The sequence below is a fragment of the Meles meles genome, chromosome 8, assembly GCF_922984935.1.
Source record: "Meles meles chromosome 8, mMelMel3.1 paternal haplotype, whole genome shotgun sequence".
In the NCBI taxonomy this organism is placed as follows: Eukaryota; Metazoa; Chordata; class Mammalia; order Carnivora; family Mustelidae; genus Meles; species Meles meles.
In genome coordinates, this window is record NC_060073.1 from 61,412,818 (window position 1) to 61,432,799 (window position 19,982).

Sequence of the window (19,982 nt, forward strand, 5' to 3'; positions counted from 1 at the left end):
ACTCAGCGGGGGGCCTGCTTCCCCCTTTCTCTCTGCCTGCCTCTCTGCCTACTTGTGATCTCTGTCTGACTTATGATCTCTGTCTGTGAAATAAATAAAACATTTAAAAAATATATTTGTTCTTCCAAACCATGAACATGGAATATTTTTCCATTTCTTTGTGTCTTCCTTGATTTCTTTCATGAGTGTTCAATAGTTTTCTGAGTACAGATCCTTTGCCTCTTTGGTTAAGTTTATTCCTAGGTGTCTTATAGTTTTGGGTGCAATTGTAAATGGGATCGACTCCTTAATTTCTCTTTCTTCTGTCTCATTTTATGTGTAAAGAAATACAACTGATTTCTGTGCATTGATTTTGTATCCCTCCACTTTGATGAATTCCTGTATGAGTTCTAGCAATTTTGGGTTGGAGTCTTTTGGGTTTTCCCCATAGACTATTATGTCTTCTGCAAAGAGTGTGAGTTTGACTTCTTCTTGCTGATTTGGATGACTTTTATTTTTGTTGTCTGAATGCTGAGGCAAGTTACTATGTTGAACAGAACTATGTTGAGCAGCTGTGGTGACAGTGGATATCCCTGCTGTGTTCTTGAGTTTAGGGGAAAAGCTCTCAGTTTTTCCCAATTAAGAATTATATTTGTGGGACGCCTTGTGGCTCAGTGGGTTAAGCCTCTGCCTTCAGCTCAGGTCATGATCTCAGGGTCCTGGGATTGAGCCCTGCATCAGGATCTCTGCTCAGTAGGGAACCTGGATCCACCCTCCCCTCCACCTTTCTGCTTACTGTGATCTCTGTCTTCAAATAAATCAATAAAGTCTTTTTTAAAAAATGGTATTTGCTGTGGGCTTTTCATACATGGTTTTTATGATATTGAGGTATGTTCCCTCTATCCCTACAGTGTGAAGATTTTAATCAAGAAAGAATGCTGGGGCACCTGGGTGGCTCAGTGGGTTAAAGCCTCTGCCTTCGGCTCAGGTCATGATCCCAGGGTACTGGGATCGAGCCTCACATAGGGCTTTCTGCAGAGCAGAGAGCCTGCTTCATCCTGCCTCTCTGCCTACTTGTGATCTCTGTCTGTCAAATAAATAAATAAAATCTTAAAAAAAAAAAAAAGAAAGAATGCTGTACTTTGTCAGTGCTTTTTCTCCATCTATTGAGAGGATCATACAGTTCTTGTCCTTTCTTTTATTTAGGTAGTGTATCACATTTATTGATTTGCAGATATTGAACTATGGTTGCAGTCCAGGAGTAAATTCCACTTGTTTGTGGTGAATAATCCTTTTAATGTATTGTTGGATTCTACTGGCTAATATCTTGGTGAGAATTTTTGCATCCATGTTCACCAGGTATTGGTCTGTAAATCTCCTTTTTGATGGGGTCTTTGTCTGGTTTGGGGATCAAAGTAATGCTGGTCTCGTAGAGTTTGGAAGTTTTTCTCCCATTTCTATTCTTTGAAACAGCTTCAGAAGAATAGGTATTAATTCTTCTTTAAATGTTTGGTAGAATTCCCTTGGGAAGCCATCTGGCCCTAAACTTCTGTCTGTGGGTAGATTTTTGACTGCTTCTGTTTCCTTGCTGGTTATGGGTGTGTTCAGGTTTTCTATTTCTTCCTGTTTCAGTTTTGGTAGTTTATATTTTTCTAGGAATGCATCAATTTCTTTCAGATTTGTTGGCATATACTTGCTCATAATGTTTTTATAATTGTATTTTTTTCAGTGTTTGTTGTGACTTCTCCTCTTTCATTCATGATTTTATTTATTTGGACCCTGTCTTTTTTCTTTGTGAGAAGTCTGCCCAGGGATTTATCCATCTTATTCTTTCAAAAAACCAGCTCCTAGTTTTGTTGATCTTTTCTACTATTCTTTGGGTTTTTATTTCATTGATTTCTGCTTTACTCTTTATTAAATCTCTTCTCCTGTTGTATTTAGGCTTTACTTGCTGTACTTTCTCCAGCTCCTTTAGGTGTAAGGTTAGGTTGTATTATTTAGACCTTGTTTCTTGAGAAAGGCTTGTATTGCTATATACCTCTCTCTTAGGACCACCTTTGCTGAATCACAAAGATTTTGAACAGTTGTATTTTCATTTTCATTTGTTTCCATGAAGTTTTAGAATTCTTTAATTTCCTGGTTGACCCATTCATTCTTTAGTAGGATGCTCTTTAGCCTCCGTGTATTTCAATTCTTTCCAAATTTTCTCTTGTGATGGAGCTGAAGTTTCAAAGCATTGTAGGCCAAAAATATGCAGAGAATAATCCCAATCTTTTGGTACCAGTTGAGAGCTGACTTGTGACCCTGTATGTGATCTATTCTGGAGAATGTTCGATACACTAGAGAAGAATGTGTATCCTGTTGCTTTAGGATGGAGTGCTTTCAGTATATCTGTGATGTCCATCCCATCCAGTATGTCATCCAAAGCCCTTATTTCCTTGTTGATCTTCTGCTTAGATGATCTGTCCACTGCAGTGAGTGGGGTGTTAAGGTCCCTTACTATTATTATGTTATTATCAATGTGTTTCATTTTGTTATTAATTGGTTTATGTAATTGGCTGCTCCCATGTTTGGGGCATAAATATTTACAATTGTTAGATCTTCTTGTTGGATAGACCCTTTAATTATGATATAGTGTCCTTCCTCATGTCTTATTACAGTCTTGGTTTAAAACCTAATTTGTTTTCTTAAGATCCCAGTACCTATAACCCTGGAAGATTCCAATTATTCTGCATAATAAAATTTACAGTTTAAAAAAAATAATAAAAATAAAATCTGGGGATCTGGCAGATATCAATGTGTTTTGCATTTTTATCCAATCTGATACCCTACATCTTTTGATTAGGGCATTTAGCTCATTTATATTCAGAGTAAGCACTGAAAGATGTGAATTTAATGCCATTGTAGAGTACCTGTAAAGTTACTGTTTCTGTATATTGTCACTGTTCCTTTCTGTTGTGTTACTTTTGGGTTTTCTCTTCCCTTAAAAGATCCCTTTTAATATTACTTGTAGGGGTAGTTTAGTAAATTCTTTTAGTTTCTCTTTGTCCTGCAAGCTTTTTATCATTCCTTCCATTTTTAATGATATCCTAGCTGGATAAAGTATTCTTGGCTGCATATTTTTCTTGTTTAGTGCCCTGAATATATCATGCCAGTCCTTTCTGGCCTGCCAGGTCTCTGTGGATAGGTCTGTTTCTGCCCTTGTAGGTTATACACCTCTTGTTCTGACTTGCTTTCAGGATTTTCTCTTTGTCTCTGAGATTTGCAAATTTCACTGTCATTTGTCAGGATGTTGACCTATTTTTATTGATTTTGAGGGGGATTCTCTGTGACTCCTGGACTTGAATGCATTTCATTCCTCATATTAGGGAAATTCTCTGCTCCAATATACCTTCTGCTCCCCCTTCTTCTGGGATCCCAATTATCTTAATATTGTTTTGCTTTATGTTATCACTTATCTCTTGAGTTCTCCCCCTCGTGATCCAGCAGTTGCTTATCTCTTTTTCTCAGCTTCTTTATTCTCCATCATTTTATGTTCTGTATCACTGATTCTCTCTTCTGCCTCATCCATCCTAGCATTGGAGCCTCCATTTTTTTTTATTACATCTCATTAATAGCCTTTTTGATTTTAACTTTAGATTTTAGCTCTTTTATTTCTCCAGGAATGGATTCTCTAGTGTCTTCTATGCTTTTTTTCCTAGCCCAGTACCTTTATAATTGTTATTCTCTAGTTCCAACTTATGTCCATACAGATTAGGTCCCTGGTGGTCAGTACTGCCTCCTTGTCCTGGTTTTCCATGACCAGGTAGATCCCTGAAGGTTCGGAGCCTGTATGCTCTCAAGGTTGATAGAGTAGGGCAGAGCTGTGTGGCCTCTGTGGGTCCCCACTCTGCTCTGATTTCTCATGACACAAAATCTTTACCAGGGACAGTCTCTAGAGTGTTATATGGCCGTACTATGGACAGGAAGCACAGAGAAGAAAACACTTGTCAAGGTTACATGGGACAAAGATGTCATCAGAACTTTGAAGGCTACTCCCAGACTCGTCCTGCTTAGAGGCAACACTAAGGACACAGCGCTGGAAATGGCTTTGATTTCTTCCTCACCAGCCTCAATTCCATCTACATAGTGGGTCCTGGGCTGCCTCTAGGTAGGGTGGAGTGTGAGGCAGGCAAACTGGGTTCCACTCCCGGCCCTGCCACAGACCTCCTGGATGTTACTATTCATAACTCCCCTGCAGGCTGCTTGAGGACTGAGTCATTGGTGAATGTACTTGAACTCACTGCTTGGGTATCAGGGTTCCAGCATTGCTGCTGCTATGGCCTCCAGGCCCAGCTGGGCCCATGTAGAGCACACCTACCTCCCCAACCTGCCTACCATCCATGAGCAAGTGTGGCATGCAACTCTTCTGTCTTTTGAGTCTGGGTTTGGGCTAGGATACATCCAAGCTTCTGAGAGTAGCTGGCCACTTTTATGGAGGGACTTCAGGGGTAACAGAAAAGGCGCCCATGTTGTCCATATTGGATCCCCCCATTCAAAGCACTCCCAAGCTTAAGGTTTTTCCTTAAATGTGGTTTCAGTAGCACCAGTCAGCCATTTAAAAACCATCAGGGAGAACACAGCAGGAGCTGCCCTTGAGATGGGGAATCTGGACCAGGGCTCTAGGGAGCACCTCTGCAGTCCTTAAGGAATGTGGGCCTTGGAATCAGCTACACCTCAGGCATATGCCAGGGGCCAATCACTTCGCCTGAGCCTGTTTCTTACAGCAAAGATTACAACCCTGGTCTTGTGGGCCTTATGGAAACCAGATGAAGTGGACTCTGCCCTGAGGCATGGCTGGTGGAGGGGTGGTGCCAGCTGCCCTCTGCTGACAGTGAGGAAGTGGGTGAGAGTGTGGTGCTCATGTTGTGTCTCCGCTAGGCCAGGAGCAAAGCCTGCCTCTAGCCTTTTCATGGTGAAACTCTGAAGGAAGTTTCTAAAAAGCACTAAAAAGTGCTTTTAGGCCTGATGAAAGACCTTTATGAGATTTCTATTACCTCCATGATCTTCGGTGCTATCTCATCTGGCAGGCAAAGCAGGCTGGCTTGGCCTATATTCATTTTATAGGCCGTGAGGACGGGTTACTAAATTACTGAGGCTTACAGATATGCTGCCCAGTGGTTTCTGCCACCTCCCCCAGCTCCTCACTGTCCCAGGATCATGCCCAGAACCATGATGGAGCCCAGTGGCCTTGTGTCCATCCTAGTATCTGGGACATAAGGCTGATGAATGGATCAGCTGACATGCCTAGGGCAACAAATTGACCCTTTCTTCTGGTGCATTAACAGCGAGTCCTGCCTCCCAGGACTAACATGAGAATTAGGGTGTAGGAGGGTTGGTCCTCCATTTATGCTGATTCCCTGCAGCCCAGCAGACAATAGCCCCACTGGGCTGCTTACCACCTTCACTTTGGCTTGGTTCATGGCACCCAACCCTGTCTCTCTCAGGGACTGAGACCCCAGCTCAATTTGTCAGACGCTAGGAAGTAAGGTGAGGAATCCGGGGCCCTACTTCCGTCCCGGGGACTGGACCCCTTGCCAAAGCACTGAACGGCTGAGCCTCCAGCTCTGACCAGTGGGGAAGGAGCAGTAGTATTAGCTGCTTTAGGCAGCTGGAAGAGGGGAGTCATGTTCTCTGAGCCTGGCTCCACAGCTGCCCAACACTTTCCAAAGGACTCCAGCACTGGTCCTTGCATGAAGAGTCCACGGGGGGAGGGAGGAGCCTGAGTCCTGGCCCCGGTTCCGTTGCTGACTTCCTGTATGTCCTTGCTTGCATGACTGGTCTCAACCTTCAGCTTCTTCCAGCAGCTATAAAAAGGGCCTGCTTCTGCACAAGATGCCTCAGCATCCCAGGACTTCAGAGTCCCCAACCCCTTGAAACAGATATAAAATCTGCTTTCCTGCCTAAGAAAAGGTGCTAGGGACAGGGAGGTTGACACCGTGTGCAGCCTAAGTCCTGGCTTGGCACTGCCTCCTTGGGATCTCGAGCCCAGGGAGAGGCTGCGACTCCAAATGAAAGTATCCTCAGGTTGAGGCCACCTGTTCGCCTTGCAGCCTGTCCCATCCAGTGCAGGAATACTACCCCCTAAAGGCATGACTGGAGGACGAGAAACGGCCTGACTTTGCTTCACTAGGTCGGGGACTTTGGGAAGGTTTCCCATTTGTAGAATGGAATAAACTAAGTTCATAGCATCTAAGGTTCCCAAGTTCTCTAAGTCCTCCAAGAAGCACAGGTGATGTAGGGCAGACAGGAACACACTCACTTTGCAGATAAACAGGGGCCAGCTAGAGGGTATAGAAAGGCAGGTGCTGGAGTACCAGGCATGGGTGACGTGACCTGGTGCGAGTGAAGCCACTGTTGCCCCGGCTGCTCCTTCACTGGCCATCTAAGCCCTGGGCCCGGTCTGGGAAGAGAAATGGACAGAATGACCTCCATGGGCCCCAGATTGGATGCTGGAAGCAGAAGGTAGGTCATACCTTTCTAAGTTAGGTACCAAAAGGGCCCACTGGACCAAAACCTCTGTAAGAGCTATGAGAGAGGGAGGAGACACCAAGGTTGAACCTGTTTTATGGGTGACATGCTGGCTGGGCTGGGCTTGGGGGCAGAACAAAGAGCTGGGCTTAACTTTTCAAGCAATTGAAGGCTTGGGATCCTGGCTGGTGCCAGGCCTCTTACAGTGTCAGCTGGGGTCAACTCTTACTGGGACTGAGAGGCGATGGGGAGATGAGGTAGGGAAGAAGGGTGAGAATGTGGGGAGAGGAAAGGGAGGTGGTGGGAAAGGGAGTGGAAGGAAGGGGTGAGGAGAGAGGGAAGGGAAGCACGGCCTGGCTAGAGCTGAGCCAAAGCCAAAGCCAAAGCTAGAGGTGGTGGGCTCAGCAGCAGGAGATGCTCAAAAGGGAGCCTCCCGGGAAGTGCGGGTAGCCATGAGGGCCCGTTTGAGCTGCTCATAGGTGACAAACATCACCACATTCCAGGAACCCAAACGGAGAAAGGAGGGCATGAACCTAGAAGAGAGAAAACACAGGTCACAGAGGGTAATCTGGTGACTCCTGAGGGCACCCCACCTCCCACTCACCCGTGGTATCCAATCCAACCCAGCTGCTCTGCCCCCAAGGAGGCTAAGAGCGCTCAGGGAACACAGGCCCATAGCTGTGTGGCTGTGAGCCAAGAATCCCCCGGGAGTCTCCATTTTAGTACCAACAAAGTAGGGATGACAACTCTGGAAGTAGTTAAGAGCAGGAGAAAACGCTGGTGAAATACCAGGACCGGGATCAGAGTAGCTTGACACCTGGTTGCAGGTGGTTCTCTCCCATCTGTGTGTAGGTATGGGCAGCCAAGAGGCTTCAAATTGGGTGGGACGGATCAAAGGCTCACCCTTTGTAGAAGGCTCGGGGACCCTCCTTCTGGAGCATGGTGAGGGCACAGCGGCCAGCGCTGCTGTACTGGCCCAGGGCAGAGTTCATGTATCTCGTCTTGACCACATCGACAGGGGAGGCGATGACAGTGGTGCAGAAGCCCGCCCCGAAGGCGGAAGTGAAGTGGCAAGGGAGGTCATCTGCCAGGGAGGAGCAGGAGAGGCGGTCAGGACTCCTCACCCCATCATTCCAGAAGGAAAGGGATTATTAAAGTAACTTAGGGGTCTGATGGTTTTAAGAGAGAGACACTCCAGCTGGGACTTCTCCTGATGATCTAAGAGTCCTTTTGCCTCAGTGCCTCAGTGTGCAAAGTGGGAGCTACATCCCAGCAGGCTTCAATATGGTAAATCTAAACTCATTCCACAAGCATAGGGGAAGCAGGATGAAAAGATGTAGTCCTCAGGCAACCAGACTCCCGCATCTGCTCCCAGATTGTGGGAAAGGCCAGACCCAGCACCAATTACTCTAACTCACCTGTCATGAGGTTGGCCTTCAGGAGGGCATCCTTGATGAGATCGTAGGTCACCAGCTCAGCACAGTTGACAATGGCATTACGAGCAACATTGGGAGAGGTCCCTACAGGAGGAAAGAGTACCAATTGGAGACCAGAGAATAGGGGAGAAGGAGGATCGGGAAGAAGAAACACCTGATACACGGACACAAACCTTTCCAGAGTCCTCGGAACCCTTCCTCTCGGGCGATGGTCTTGTAGGCATCAACAGTGCTTTGGTATCTCCGGCCACTTCCAGCCCGGGCCTGAGCCTGGAACCGGACCTTTACTACATCTGTGGGCTGGGCCACAGCCACAGCCAAGGCACCTGTGGTGCTGCCTGCCAGGAGGCGGCTCCCGATGCCGGCATCTGTGGGAGAACCGTGGGCGTCAGTGCCTAGGGGGATTGGACTCAGTTTCCACCTCTCCTCACCAAAACCACCTCATCTCTGGCCTTTTGGGAATAGGATTCAGATAAGCTCTTGCTCGAAAAACTCTTTGCATTAAAGAAAGTAACACTGTGGAGGTCTATTACTTGCTATGCACAGGGTCACAGCAAGGAGTAGGACAAAGTGAGACTTAGCTCAAGAGGGTACATGCCCTGAGAAATCACAATCCTTTCCATTTGACAAATGTGAAAACCAAGGCTCAGAGAGAAGTGGCCTTCTCAGTTTCCACATGTGTAAAATGGAGGGTGGGCAAGGCGTGCTGAGGAGACGAAATGGAAGAGTGGCCTTGGAGACAAAAGTCCTGGCTGTGTTTTTCTGGCTCCCCATTGTGTACTCTTGGCCAAGTCCTTTCCACCCAGCAAGACTCAAGTCTTTTCATCTGGGGATGATGCCATCTACTCTCAGAGCAGTTGTGAGGACTGTCCTGGGACGACGCCCTGCACAGAGCTTAGCACAGCCCAGGTGTTCAGGAATCATTAGGAGAATCAAGGTCCCTTCCAGTTCTCAGTTCCTCTAAGGAACTAGCCTAAGAATCTGGAAGCATAAAGGGGCTATGCAGCAAATCATCAATCAAGGATGATTTGATGGATAAATCATCACAACGAAGAAAAGGCCAAGGGGCCTAAGGCCCAGTCCCATACTCACGCTCAGAACCCTTGGTGTAGAACTGCTTGACAGAGTCGTAGAGGCCGATGCGGACGGAGGCAAAGCTCATTTGGCGCTGCAGGCCGGCGACCAGCCCACTGTAGAGGCTGCGGGGGCCCTCGGTGCGCACCATGGTCAGAATGGTGCCCAGCACGCCGCGGTACTGGGCGCTGGCCGCAGCCCGCACTGGCCCCTGCCTCTCTCCTTGGATCTGCAAGGTCAAGGTGGGTGGTTATATGGATAAGGCAGGTTGCGCTCTCCATCTCCTGCCATCCCTATGCTCCAAAGTTTACAGTTCTAAACATTTCCCCGGCCCTTACGGAGTCTGTGTCTTGGGGCAGAGCAGACCAGACAATAGCAGGAACCCCAGGCTTCATCCTCTCACCTGCAGCCGGACTTTCGCGGTGTCCAGAGGAAAGGTGATGAGATCTGCAATGCAGGCAGCTGTGCCAGCCCCCACGAACTTCACCGTGGCAGTAGGGGGTACATCTGTGGCCTTGAACCCAACCATAATGCTGATATCCCGCTACCTCCCAGGAGATGGAAAAAGAGTAGTGAACGGAACACTTTCAGGCAGCAACAAGACGAGACAGAGGAACTCTGCCGGAATCTAAGCCAAGGAGAGAGAAGTCCCATTAGCAGCAGTATGCCCAGTCCTTCCCTGCTCACCACCCCACCCCTACCTTCCCTGACAGTACCACGTCCCTAAGCAAGAACCAGAGCAACCTCGTGAGCTCTGGAGCTACTCATAGTGGGGCTGGAGAAGCGATTCCTGCTTGGGGAGAACACATTTTGTGAAGCGGCCCCTCCTTTTCCCGGACTTGCAGGGAGAGTCCGGCTCCCGGCTATCTTAGCGGGATAAGTCAGTGCCTCTGATTCAAAGCCCCAGCTTTCTGTGTGCTGGGTGCAGAGAGCTCACTGGTGATGCCCACATTCCTGCTTCCGCAGGTCTGGAAGACAGGCAGAAGTGTGGAAAATGTTGTGGTCAGACCAAGACCTGAGAGGCACAAACTCACAGCTTATGCCCTGGATTTCTTAAGCAGAAGAGGTTCCTATGGGTCTGAAATTGCCTAAGTCTAGGGGGAAAAAAAAAAAAAAGGAATGGCAAGACCAGTTCAACCCTTTCCCAGCCCATTATTCTCATTCTCTTCTCAAGCCTGCGCCACTGGGGCTCTCTAGAGTCATTCTTTCAAGACTGTTTTGCTGGGCGTTGGTTTACTGAGAGACGGGAGACAAGGCCCAGAGGGGCCTTACTGTCTGGCACAGGGGATGGGCAGGTAATTCAAGCTGCATTTGGGGCCTGCAGGACACATTCTCAAAATGGGGAGGGAACAACTAACTCCATCAGGAGAGAAGTAAGGAAGAGTGTGTGATCAGAGAAGGTGATATTTATTTAGCCCTGGGCAACTCTCAGGGCTGAGAGCAGGTACACAGGCCCTGGACTCTCTCCCCCTGGACGACTGTGCGATGCAGGGAAAACCGGCTCCTTCTCTGGCCAGTATCCTCTCCTTCAACACAGGGGATCCACCATCTTCACAGGAGGGGCAGGCTTGGGGAGGTGCAGGTCAGAGCTATCAAGAGTGAAACAGGAAACCAAACACTCCATTTTGTTCTCAAAGTTGGAACAACACCCTTCTCTGCTGCCCCCATGGGCTGGGGAGGAAGTGAGCCCAACGGCCCAGTGGGGGAGGGTGACCTGCTTCTGTCTTCGCTGAGCTCACTTCTCTGACTTCAGGAGCAGCTGCTCTGAGCCCAGCCTGATTGGCCGCCCTTGTCACTGGGGCCATGAGCGAAATGCTGGCCAGCAGAAGGAGGATTGTGGTTGGAGTTCATTGAGTACACAAAGACCCATGGAAGCAAACAGCTGCTTCCTCCTGGGCTGCTCACTCCAGGTAGCTGGGGCAAACAGTGAAATCCAGAGGCTCCTCACCACTCAGCTGTACCCAGAGCTCCTATAGGCTGGACCTGGTCTTATTTGAGCTTCCCTGGAACCTGGCCACATGAGGCTCAGTGAAGATTGGGAGTCATACGGCAGAACGGGTTGATGAAAGTGCTTCAGACACCCCAGGTTCCCTGCCTGACCTAACTATCCCCCAGGACGTGTTCCATACCTTCCCCACCCCACTGGTGGGAGCACTGTTAGCTCACTCCTCAGAACAGCCCTGTGAGGTGGCTGCCTTACTTCCATGTCACAGAGGAGGGAACTTAGCCAGAGCCACGTGTATAGGTTCCAAAGCTTATGCAATTTGCTTTGCGCTGGTGTCCAGAACATTTCTCTCCCACTGTTTTCTCAGCCCCGGCATAGGTAAGGCTTTTGCAAGGAAGTCTAACGCCCAAGTTCTCTCATGCCAATTTGACCGTTCTGAGAAGATTCAGGCAAACCATGTCCCTTCTCTGGGGTCCATCGTGTCCTGACCCTGAGCTAGGCTGCAGTGCTGTGAGGGCCAGAGAAGAACAAGACCCAGCCCCTGTCCATCTCAAAGACAGGTGCACAGAGGCTCACTTGCCATTTCAAACGTTGGATTTGCCCAGGTCCTTCAGAGACGTGAGTATGGGGTCATTGGTGGTAAAGACCCTACTAAGAAGTGTAATACTCAAGCTTGGAGAAATTCTGTCCTAGCTCTGCTGCAGACTTCCAGGATGACCAAGGGCTAATCACTGTCCCATCTAGGCTTCAATTTCTTCCTTTGTAAATATGGGGGACCGCCATCCCTGGCTTGTCAAGGTCAGCTTAAAGGACAGAATGAGACCTGGAATATATGAAAGTGCTTTGTGAACTCTGAAGAGCAATTTCACTGGGAGGGGTGGTAGTTATTTTTGCTAATATTCTACAGACGCCAGCCCCCAGGCCAAAAGGCTGCTGCTGTAGGCAGCAGGGGCCCCTCCCTCAGACTGGACTCTTACCCGGCTTTGTAGGGTCTCACGATGAGGCCTCTGAAGATCAAGCTTCTCTAAAGGCATCCCATTCTTCAAAGCTGCCAGTGGCTATCATGGCCCGATCCCATTGGTTTTCCATAGAAAATGGCTGGGAGACGAAACACCTAATAGACATACTATGTGTCCTGTGGATGAGGGCAGAGGAGAGTTTATTTATTTTAGAGAGAGAGAGAGATCATGTGCCTGGGGGGAGGGGCAGAGGGAGGGAGAAAACCTTAAGCCGGCTCCCTGCTGAGCACAGAGCTCAATACCAGCTGGAACCCACACCCCCAGAATCTGACCTGAGCGGAAGCCCACAGTCCAAGGCTCAACCGACTGAGCCACCCAGGCGCCCCAAGAGGAGGGTTTAGAAAGGGAAATCTTTCTTAAAGGATCACACTCCAGCAAGGAAAGTGCCACCTACGGGAGGCACAAAAACCCACAGTCCTTAAGCTGGGAGGTGGGGAGGAGAAAGGAACAGGGTCCATTTCACCCACGGCAGCTGGGGACTAATTAAGTGCACAAACTGTGTGTGTGTGGGGGATGAACCCAGGAGTACCCCCTCCCCAGTCTGCTTAGTATCACGCCTTTACTCCCTTCCAGATTTCTGCTTTAGTGGCACTCTCTGTAGAAGCACTCCCCAACACAGCAGACTGACGAACGCGACTGTTGTAAAAAGGTCATGATAGGTCAAAGCCTCTCTTGAGAGTCGACTAGGCCCCAGGTGCGGGCTGTGAGGAGGATAGAAGGGCTGGGGGCAGGCCCTACTCAAAAACTCAAAACCTCCTCTTCCTCGGGAGGGGAAGGTCATTCAGATCGTCGTGGACGCGCGGAAGGCCCCCCCACCCAAGCCGGGGCTGGGCATCCAGGCCGAGCGGAGAGAGTGGAAGAGGAGGCTTCAATTACAGGCAACTGAACCTGAGCGGTAAGAACAAAAGGGAGAGAGAAAAAGAGTGAAATAAAAGAGATAAGGAAAAAGAGGGAAGAGATAGGCTGGGAGAAGAGGAGGTAAGTTAAAGAGAGGGAAGGGCGCGGATCCGCGTTGCCGGGTTGCGGGCTTGCCGCAGGTGTAGCTGGCGCAGGGCTGGGGCGGGCGGGGCCCAGGCTCACCCGGCAGCAGGGAGAACACGAGTGCCGGCGGATCTGTTTGCCGGCGGTGAGCGCGTGGAGGGAGAGCAGACGGTTCTCGGTCCTAGTGAGCCGCTGGCGAGCTTGCAGTGGGGGGTCCCCGGGGCCTGCTGGGCGGTTTGGGTCTGGGGGGCGGGGCCTGCGGGCTCTGGTGGGGTCGGGGGAGGTGACCTTCTAGCTCCCGCCTTTCCGCAAGGGCAGTCACGCCCAAGATTCTCTGCGCGACTTTCTCCACTCTCATTCCGTGCTGGCGGATTCCCGCGTTTACCCGTTCGTGCGCCCGTAGGGTCACTCCGTCGCTCCGCCTCCTACCCCCCTTCCCCCCCGGTCGGCCAACCTCCTGCTGAGAATGGCAAGGCTGACGCCTGGAAAGGAGCAGAGGCCTGTTCAGGGTCCCACAAGCCTGTCTACCCCGGCACCCCGCCAGGGCTCTTTCTAACAGCGCCCCAGAGGGTCGGGTGGAGAGCACTGCCTGCCCTGCTTCACCAGCCCAGTCCGCGACCCCCGGACCAGGCAAACGGGACGCCCGCCTCCCGCCGCTCTGGCTGGGCGGGGCCTCCCGACCGCTGGCGATTGGTTAAGCGGCCGCTTTGCCCGCGGAAGGAGCCAATCCGGGCTGCAGCGGCCGGTGGCGGGTAACCGCCAACGGCCGCCCTTGGCGGCCGGGCTTCCCGCCTTCTCCCGCCGCACCCCCGCTTTGCCCTGGGGACCCGGGGGATTTTCCGATCTGGGTGGGACGCGGGCGCCGAGCGTGACGCTCCCGCCCTCACTTGCAGCCGAGTGCTCGGGCCGGTGCCGCGCGAGTGTGAAGGCGGAACAGGGCCCGGGCCTGCTGCTCGCCCAGCCCCGAGATGAGAAATTGATTTAGATGAGCTGAACCTGGCTCGTCTTCAGGGGGCTGGCGGTCTTCTCGGGGCGACAGGCACATAAAAAAACAGCAGTTGGGTCCTGTGGCTGGAACAAATATGACGTTTGGGGAGTAGAAGGAGATCGGACTCTTCTTCGCCCTAGTACGCTACGCCTCTCTGTCCCTTTCTTCCTGTTCTCATCTTTCAGCCTCTCAGGACTGTTTTGAGGGATTGACTGAGGTAGAGTAGTTTTACTGACTAGATTGTAAAATTCTCGAGAGCAGGAAGCTATTTCCTATATATTTTTTTAAAGATTTTATTTATTTATTTGACAGAGATCACAAGTAGGCAGAGAGAGAAAGGAGGGGAAGCAGGTTCCCTGCGAGCGGAGAGCCTGATGCGGGGCTCGATACCTGGACCCTGGGATCATGACCTGAGCCGAAGGCAGAGGCTTTAACCCACTGAGCCACCCAGGCGCCCCTATTTCCTATATTTTTATTATCACAACACTCCAAGGGGCGACTAGAGGCTCAGTGCGTGCCCTTTGCGCTGCTGTTGAAGATGCGTGGAAAAGCGTAATAGGAGGATGGGGGGAGGTGAACATTTGCTGACTACAATTACCAGGTTCACGTTCAGTGTGAATACTTAGCATAATCTTGTGAAGCTGATATTAACCTAAATTTTACAGATGAGGAAAGAGTCCCAAAGGGGTTAAATCACCTGCCTAATGTCACACAGCTAGGAAGTGGTGAGCCGCAACTTAAACCCTGGTTTATCAGGTTCCATGCGTTTGTTTTCTGAATTGTCCACAAGCAGAAATTGTCAGCTGAGAATAACTGGAATGGGCCTGGGTAATTATAGCAGGAAAGAAAAACACCCAGCACATGGTCCTGGCAGAAGCAGAAAACAAAGTGGAAACTGAGAAGTCAAGCCAGAGAATTTTTTCTGGCCCTGTGGAGGCTCCCATCCACTAGCTGGTCTAGCTTTTGCACAAGCTTCTGTCTGTTGCTGTAACGAAATGATTCCCAGGATGTCCTGTGACTGGTGGTGAAACTGCTGAACTACAGAACAGGATGCAACTAAAGGCCTGAAGATGAGAGTGTCACCCTGACTGCACAAACGGAAGAATCTGGATTCCAAAGACTGCATACCCATGAAATGTTTAATCATCCCTGGCAAAATTCAAGGGCTGTTAAAAGGATCATGTGTGAACACTTAAAAAGAGAAGTGGAGATTCCCAGGACCCTGTGTGGATCCCTTAAGAACAAATCCTGTTAAATTCTCTAGGGGCGCCTGGGTGGCTCAGAGGGTTAAGTCTCTGCCTTTGGCTCAGGTTATGATCTCAGGGTCCTGGGATCCAGCCCTGCATCGTGCTCTCTGCTCAGCAGGGAGCCCCCCCCCCCTCTCTTTCTGCCTGCCTCTCTGCCTACTTGTGATCTCTGTCAATAAGTAAATAAAATCTTTTTCCTTTTTTTTAAAAATAAAATCTTAAAAAAAAAAAAAACAAATTCTCTCAACACAAGAGTTTGAAAACAAAACAAAACAAAAAAGCAACAAGACCCCCAAATGCTCTTATTTTGGTTGGAGGCGGGCAGATTAGAGTAATGCTATAGACACTGTATCCCTGGACTTTTAGCAAGCCTATTGTCTGAGTCATTAGAGATCTTGTAGACAGATTAGAGAATGTAGACAGTTCAGTGCATTTTAAAAACTTGTCTCACATCTGTTTCATTGAATATATATATATATATCCCAGTTTAGTTGTAAATATATGTGCCAATAATTAAGCTGACAAAGTTTATAATGTTGATAATCATACCAGAAAACAGTCCACTGTATTTACAGTTTTAGAACATAAAAATTTTAAATACAGGAGCGCCTGGGTGGCCCAGTGGGTTAAGCCTCTGCCTTCGGCTCAGGTCATGATCTCAGGGTCCTGGGATCCAGCCCTGCATCGGGCTCTCTGCTCAACAGGGAGACTGCTGGGACGCCTGGGTGGCTCAGTTGGTTGAGCGGCTGCCTTCGGCTCAGGTCATGATCCCAGCGTCCTGGGGTCAAGTCCCACATCGGGCTCCGTGCTCCACAGAGAGCCTGCTTCTCTCTCTGTCTCTGCCTGCCTCTCTGTCTGCCTGTGCTCGCTCTTGCTCTCTCTCTCTCTCTCTCTGACAAATAAATAAATAAAAAAATCTTTAAAAAAAAAAAAAAAAAAAAAAAACAGGGAGACTGCTTCCCGGCCCCCACTCCGCCCTGCCTGTCTCTCTGCCTACTTGTGATGTCTGTCAAATAAATAAATAAAATCTTAAAAAAAAATTTAAATACAAACTATTTGAAACACTGAAAATGAAAAAGATACAAGAATGCCATAGAAAATTGAAAGCATTAGGTTATTAAAATCAACATGAGAAAATATTAAATATTAGACACTTCAAATGTCTCTGTTAATTTTAAAATATTCAGTAGGTTGGCTATGTTAACCCCTGAAAATAAACACAAAATGATTTGATTGCATTTTTTAAAAGATTTTATTTATTTTTATTAAAAAATTTTTTTTTATTTATTTGAGAAAGCAAGCATGAGAGAGAGAAAGTAGAGTGGGGGGATTGCGGGTGAGTAGGGGTAGGGTAGAGGGAGAGGGAGAAACAGGCTCCCTGCTATTTTTTTCTTTCTTAAAGCTAGCTTTATAGTGACGGTCACTAAAAAGCATCCTGCTGGTGTGGTGTAACTTATCACTTAAATGATGTTCAAAGTGTGTTGTGGTATAGTTTGGGAAACATTTAATATTGTTTGGCATCTTGCTGATTATAGCACATCCTAATGCAACAAAGAGCTGTTTTATTCTTTTTAATATTTATTTGACAGAGAGAAAGAGCACAGGCAGGGGGAGTGGCAGGCAGAGGGGGAGGGAGAAGCAGGCTCCCCGCTGAGCAGAGAGCCCAACAGTGGGGTTCAATGCTAGGACCCTGAAATAATGAACCAAGCTGAAGGCAGGTGCCTAACCGGCTGAGCCACCCAAACACCCACAAAGAACTGCTTTAAAAAAAATTGAGGGGCACCTGGGTGATTCAGTAGGTTGAACATCCAACTCTCGATTTTGGCTCAGGTTGTGGGATGACACCCACCTCCCTCCCAGCAGGTTCCCCCACTTAGTGGGGAGTTTGCTTCTCTCTCTCTCTCCTCTCTTCCTCTGCCCCTTCCTCCACTTGAAAGCTCTCTCTCAAATAAATAAATCTTTTTTTTAATTGACGCTAGGTTCTTTTTTCTTTCTTTTTTTTTTTTAAACAAAGACTTTTTAGCAGTCAACACTGTATTTTTTATCTTGAGTTGATCTAAGGATAAACTTTATGATGACTGCTAACATTTATAAGCCGTCACTATGAACATTGTAATGGTGATTTTATGCGTTACTTTATCAAACCTAGATCTCGTCTAATTTTATATTTTGTTACCTATGCTTTTGGAGCTAATGGAAGAGATTTAACTCTTCTTATAAAAATACTTCTTGGTATTTAGAGTAAAAAAAGTATAAAACAATAAACATGCAGTATTGAGAAGTTTGATAAAGCATTAAGAATTTTTTTTTAAAGATTTTAATTATTTTGGTGCTCGCTTCGGCAGCACATATACTAAAGATTTTATTTATTTTGACAGAGAGAGACACAGCAAGAGAGGGAGCACAAGCAGGGAGAATGGGAGAAGCAGGCTTCCCACTGAGCAGGGAGCCTGAGGCGGGGCTCGAACCCAGGACCCTGGGATCATGACCCGAGCCGAAGGCAGAGACTTTAACCCACTGAGCCACCTAGGCGCCCCTTAGCAGTGTTTTTCTTTCTTTCTTTCTTTTTTTTAAAGATTTTATTTATTAATTTTGACAGAGAGAGACCACAAGTAGGCAGAGAGGCAGGCAGAGAGAGTGAGAGGGAAGCAGGCTCCCTTCAGTGCAGAGAGCCCGACGTGGGACTCGATCCCAGGACCCTGAGATCATGACCTGAGCCGAAAGCAGCGGCTTAAACCACTGAGCCACCCAGGCGCCCTAGCAGTGTTTTTCTAATTCAACATTACAAATATAGTGTTTGGGGTATCTGAGTGGCTCAGTCAGTTAGGCACCTGGCTTCAGCTTGGGTCATGATCTCAGGGTCCTGGGATGGAGCCCCGCATTGTGGTCTCTGCTCAGCGGGGAGCCTGCTTCTCCCTCCCCCTCTGACTGCCACACCCCCTGCCTGTGCTCTTTCTCTCTGTCAAATAAATAAAATATTAAAAAGAATAAAGAAGCTCTTTGTTGCATTAGGATGTGCTATAATCAGCAAGATGTCAAACAATATTAAATATTTCCCAAACTATACCACAACACACTTTGAACATAATTTAAGTGATAAGTTACATGGCACCAGCAGGATGCTTTTTAGGGACCATCACTATAAAGCTAGCTTTAAGAAAGAAAAAAAATACCAAGTGTAAATAACACATGTTGTTATCAAATTACTGCAAGTGAAGATTAGCAGTGAGGAGTGAGGAGGGTGACCCTCTAATCCATTCTGATAAGACTGCTAAGATTCCATGTCTTTAAATATTGCATTATTTGCAGGAAGTGGGACATCCATACCAGCATAAGATGGTAAAGCAAACTTGAAAAACTGGCTTCAGTGTGAATATCCAGTGTTAAAGCTCTTTCCTAGAATGAATGAAAAATTCAGGACATGTAGACAGAGTTTTCTCTGAACAGAATGGAGTGGTTTGTTTGTTCTGAATGGAGTTTTTGAAGGCTTTTTTCTCTGCAAAGTTTGTGTGTGGCAGGTTTCCTACAAACGGTCTCGGTCTCGTTTAATTCAGAGCTAACCAGGAATTTCAAAGCACAGCTCAAGGGGAAACCAGTCAGCTTCTGTTGTGGCAACACCAGAGTTCTGTTTTGTTGTTGAATCTGTAGTTGCTTCCTCAGTGACTATTTCAAATGATTCTGTAGGTTCATTTGCTCTGAGCCGGAAGTTAAATCAGGTTCTCCTTTCTTCTCAGAAACATCACCAAGTTTTCTGTTTGTAGGTTGTTTAGAAGTGTATAGCATGGTGACATAACCACAGAAATCCCTGCAAACTCATTTTGTTCTGAATATTTGCAATGCTTTATGACTCATGCCTCTCCTTGTAGTTGTTTTATCAAATGGGAAAAATTTCTCTCATCCCATCATTCAATATGTGTGAATATGTATGAAGTAGGAGTTACTTCAGGTTTATTATTTTTTTTAAAGATTTTATTTATTTATTTGACAGATCACAGGTAGACAGAGAGGCAGGCAGAGAGAGAGGGGGAAGCAGGCTCCCCGCTGAGCAGAGAGCCTGATGTGGGACTCGATCCCAGGACCCTGAGATCATGACCTGAGCTGAAGGCAGAGGCTTTAACCCACTGAGCCACCCAGGCGCCCCTTACTTCAGGTTTATGACTCTAGGACATTATTAGTGCCTAATAATGACCATGAATTATATCTGACTGTTTTTGAAGTCTTACACTTTTGGACAGTAATAAAAAATGGGGATTTAACTTCTGGGTAGTGACTTCTGGATAATGGGTCTAAAATGCTGAGCTGTCCTCCTGCCAATGGGTTGGATCTGTTAGTGAGAGGAGCCATGGAAACAAGCAATTTGTATTTTTTGTTTAGAAGTCTGCTGAAAGTCGTAGGGTTCAAATCAAGAAGGGTTTACAGTGTAAGAGATTCAGAAGAAAACCATAATCAGGTTGTCATTACGATGCACAGACAGTATTTGTTTCTCTAAGTGCCAGATCAAGATATCTCTGTAGTCTGTGCTTGTCCTTCCCAAGTATTTTGACTGATTCTGTAAGGAAGCTGTCCAGAGACTCATGTGAGAGTTTGCTAACTTTTGGTGAAATATTTCCCATCATTAAAAAGGTAATAGTGGAGTCAAATAGGGAAGCAGTATCTTTGTGTATCCTAGGGACGGACCCATACTCCTTGGACAGGTTGTGTCAGCTGGATCTAGTTTCAGTATCAGAGCTGGCAAAGCTTCTCATTCAGGACTCCTACTTTCTCCACCTGCCCCAGTAAGAATATCTTTTGTGGATGTAAACT

The 19,982-nt window shown here is 47.7% G+C and overlaps 1 protein-coding gene and 1 pseudogene across 1 annotated transcript; both read right to left on the reverse strand.

The window, feature by feature from the left end:
• Window positions 1–6,568: 6,568 nt before the first annotated feature.
• Window positions 6,569–13,199, reverse strand: UCP2 (uncoupling protein 2). The gene is made up of 8 exons (XM_046016598.1): window positions 13,044–13,199; window positions 11,922–12,079; window positions 9,403–9,627; window positions 9,018–9,228; window positions 8,099–8,293; window positions 7,908–8,009; window positions 7,393–7,573; window positions 6,569–7,022 (listed from the first exon to the last, which is right to left on the reverse strand). The coding sequence occupies exons 3-8, from the start codon at window positions 9,526–9,528 to the stop codon at window positions 6,908–6,910; spliced, it is 930 nt and encodes a 309-aa protein (XP_045872554.1). The 5' UTR covers window positions 9,529–9,627; window positions 11,922–12,079; window positions 13,044–13,199; the 3' UTR covers window positions 6,569–6,907.
• Window positions 13,200–18,382: 5,183 nt separating this feature from the next.
• Window positions 18,383–19,031, reverse strand: LOC123948780 (annotated as a pseudogene).
• Between the last annotated feature and the right edge of the window lie 951 nt (window positions 19,032–19,982).

Excerpts from the sequence above, each read along its gene's own strand:
- UCP2 (XM_046016598.1), bottom strand. The coding sequence starts at position 9,528 with ATGGTTGGGTTCAAGGCCACAGATGTACCCCCTACTGCCACGGTGAAG. Across the intron at positions 8,294-9,017 it reads CTACACCAAGGGTTCTGAGC|ATGCCGGCATCGGGAGCCGC; the intron begins GTGAGTATGGGA and ends GTTCTCCCACAG. Across the intron at positions 7,023-7,392 it reads CCCCGAGCCTTCTACAAAGG|GTTCATGCCCTCCTTTCTCC; the intron begins GTGAGCCTTTGA and ends TCTCTCTTCTAG.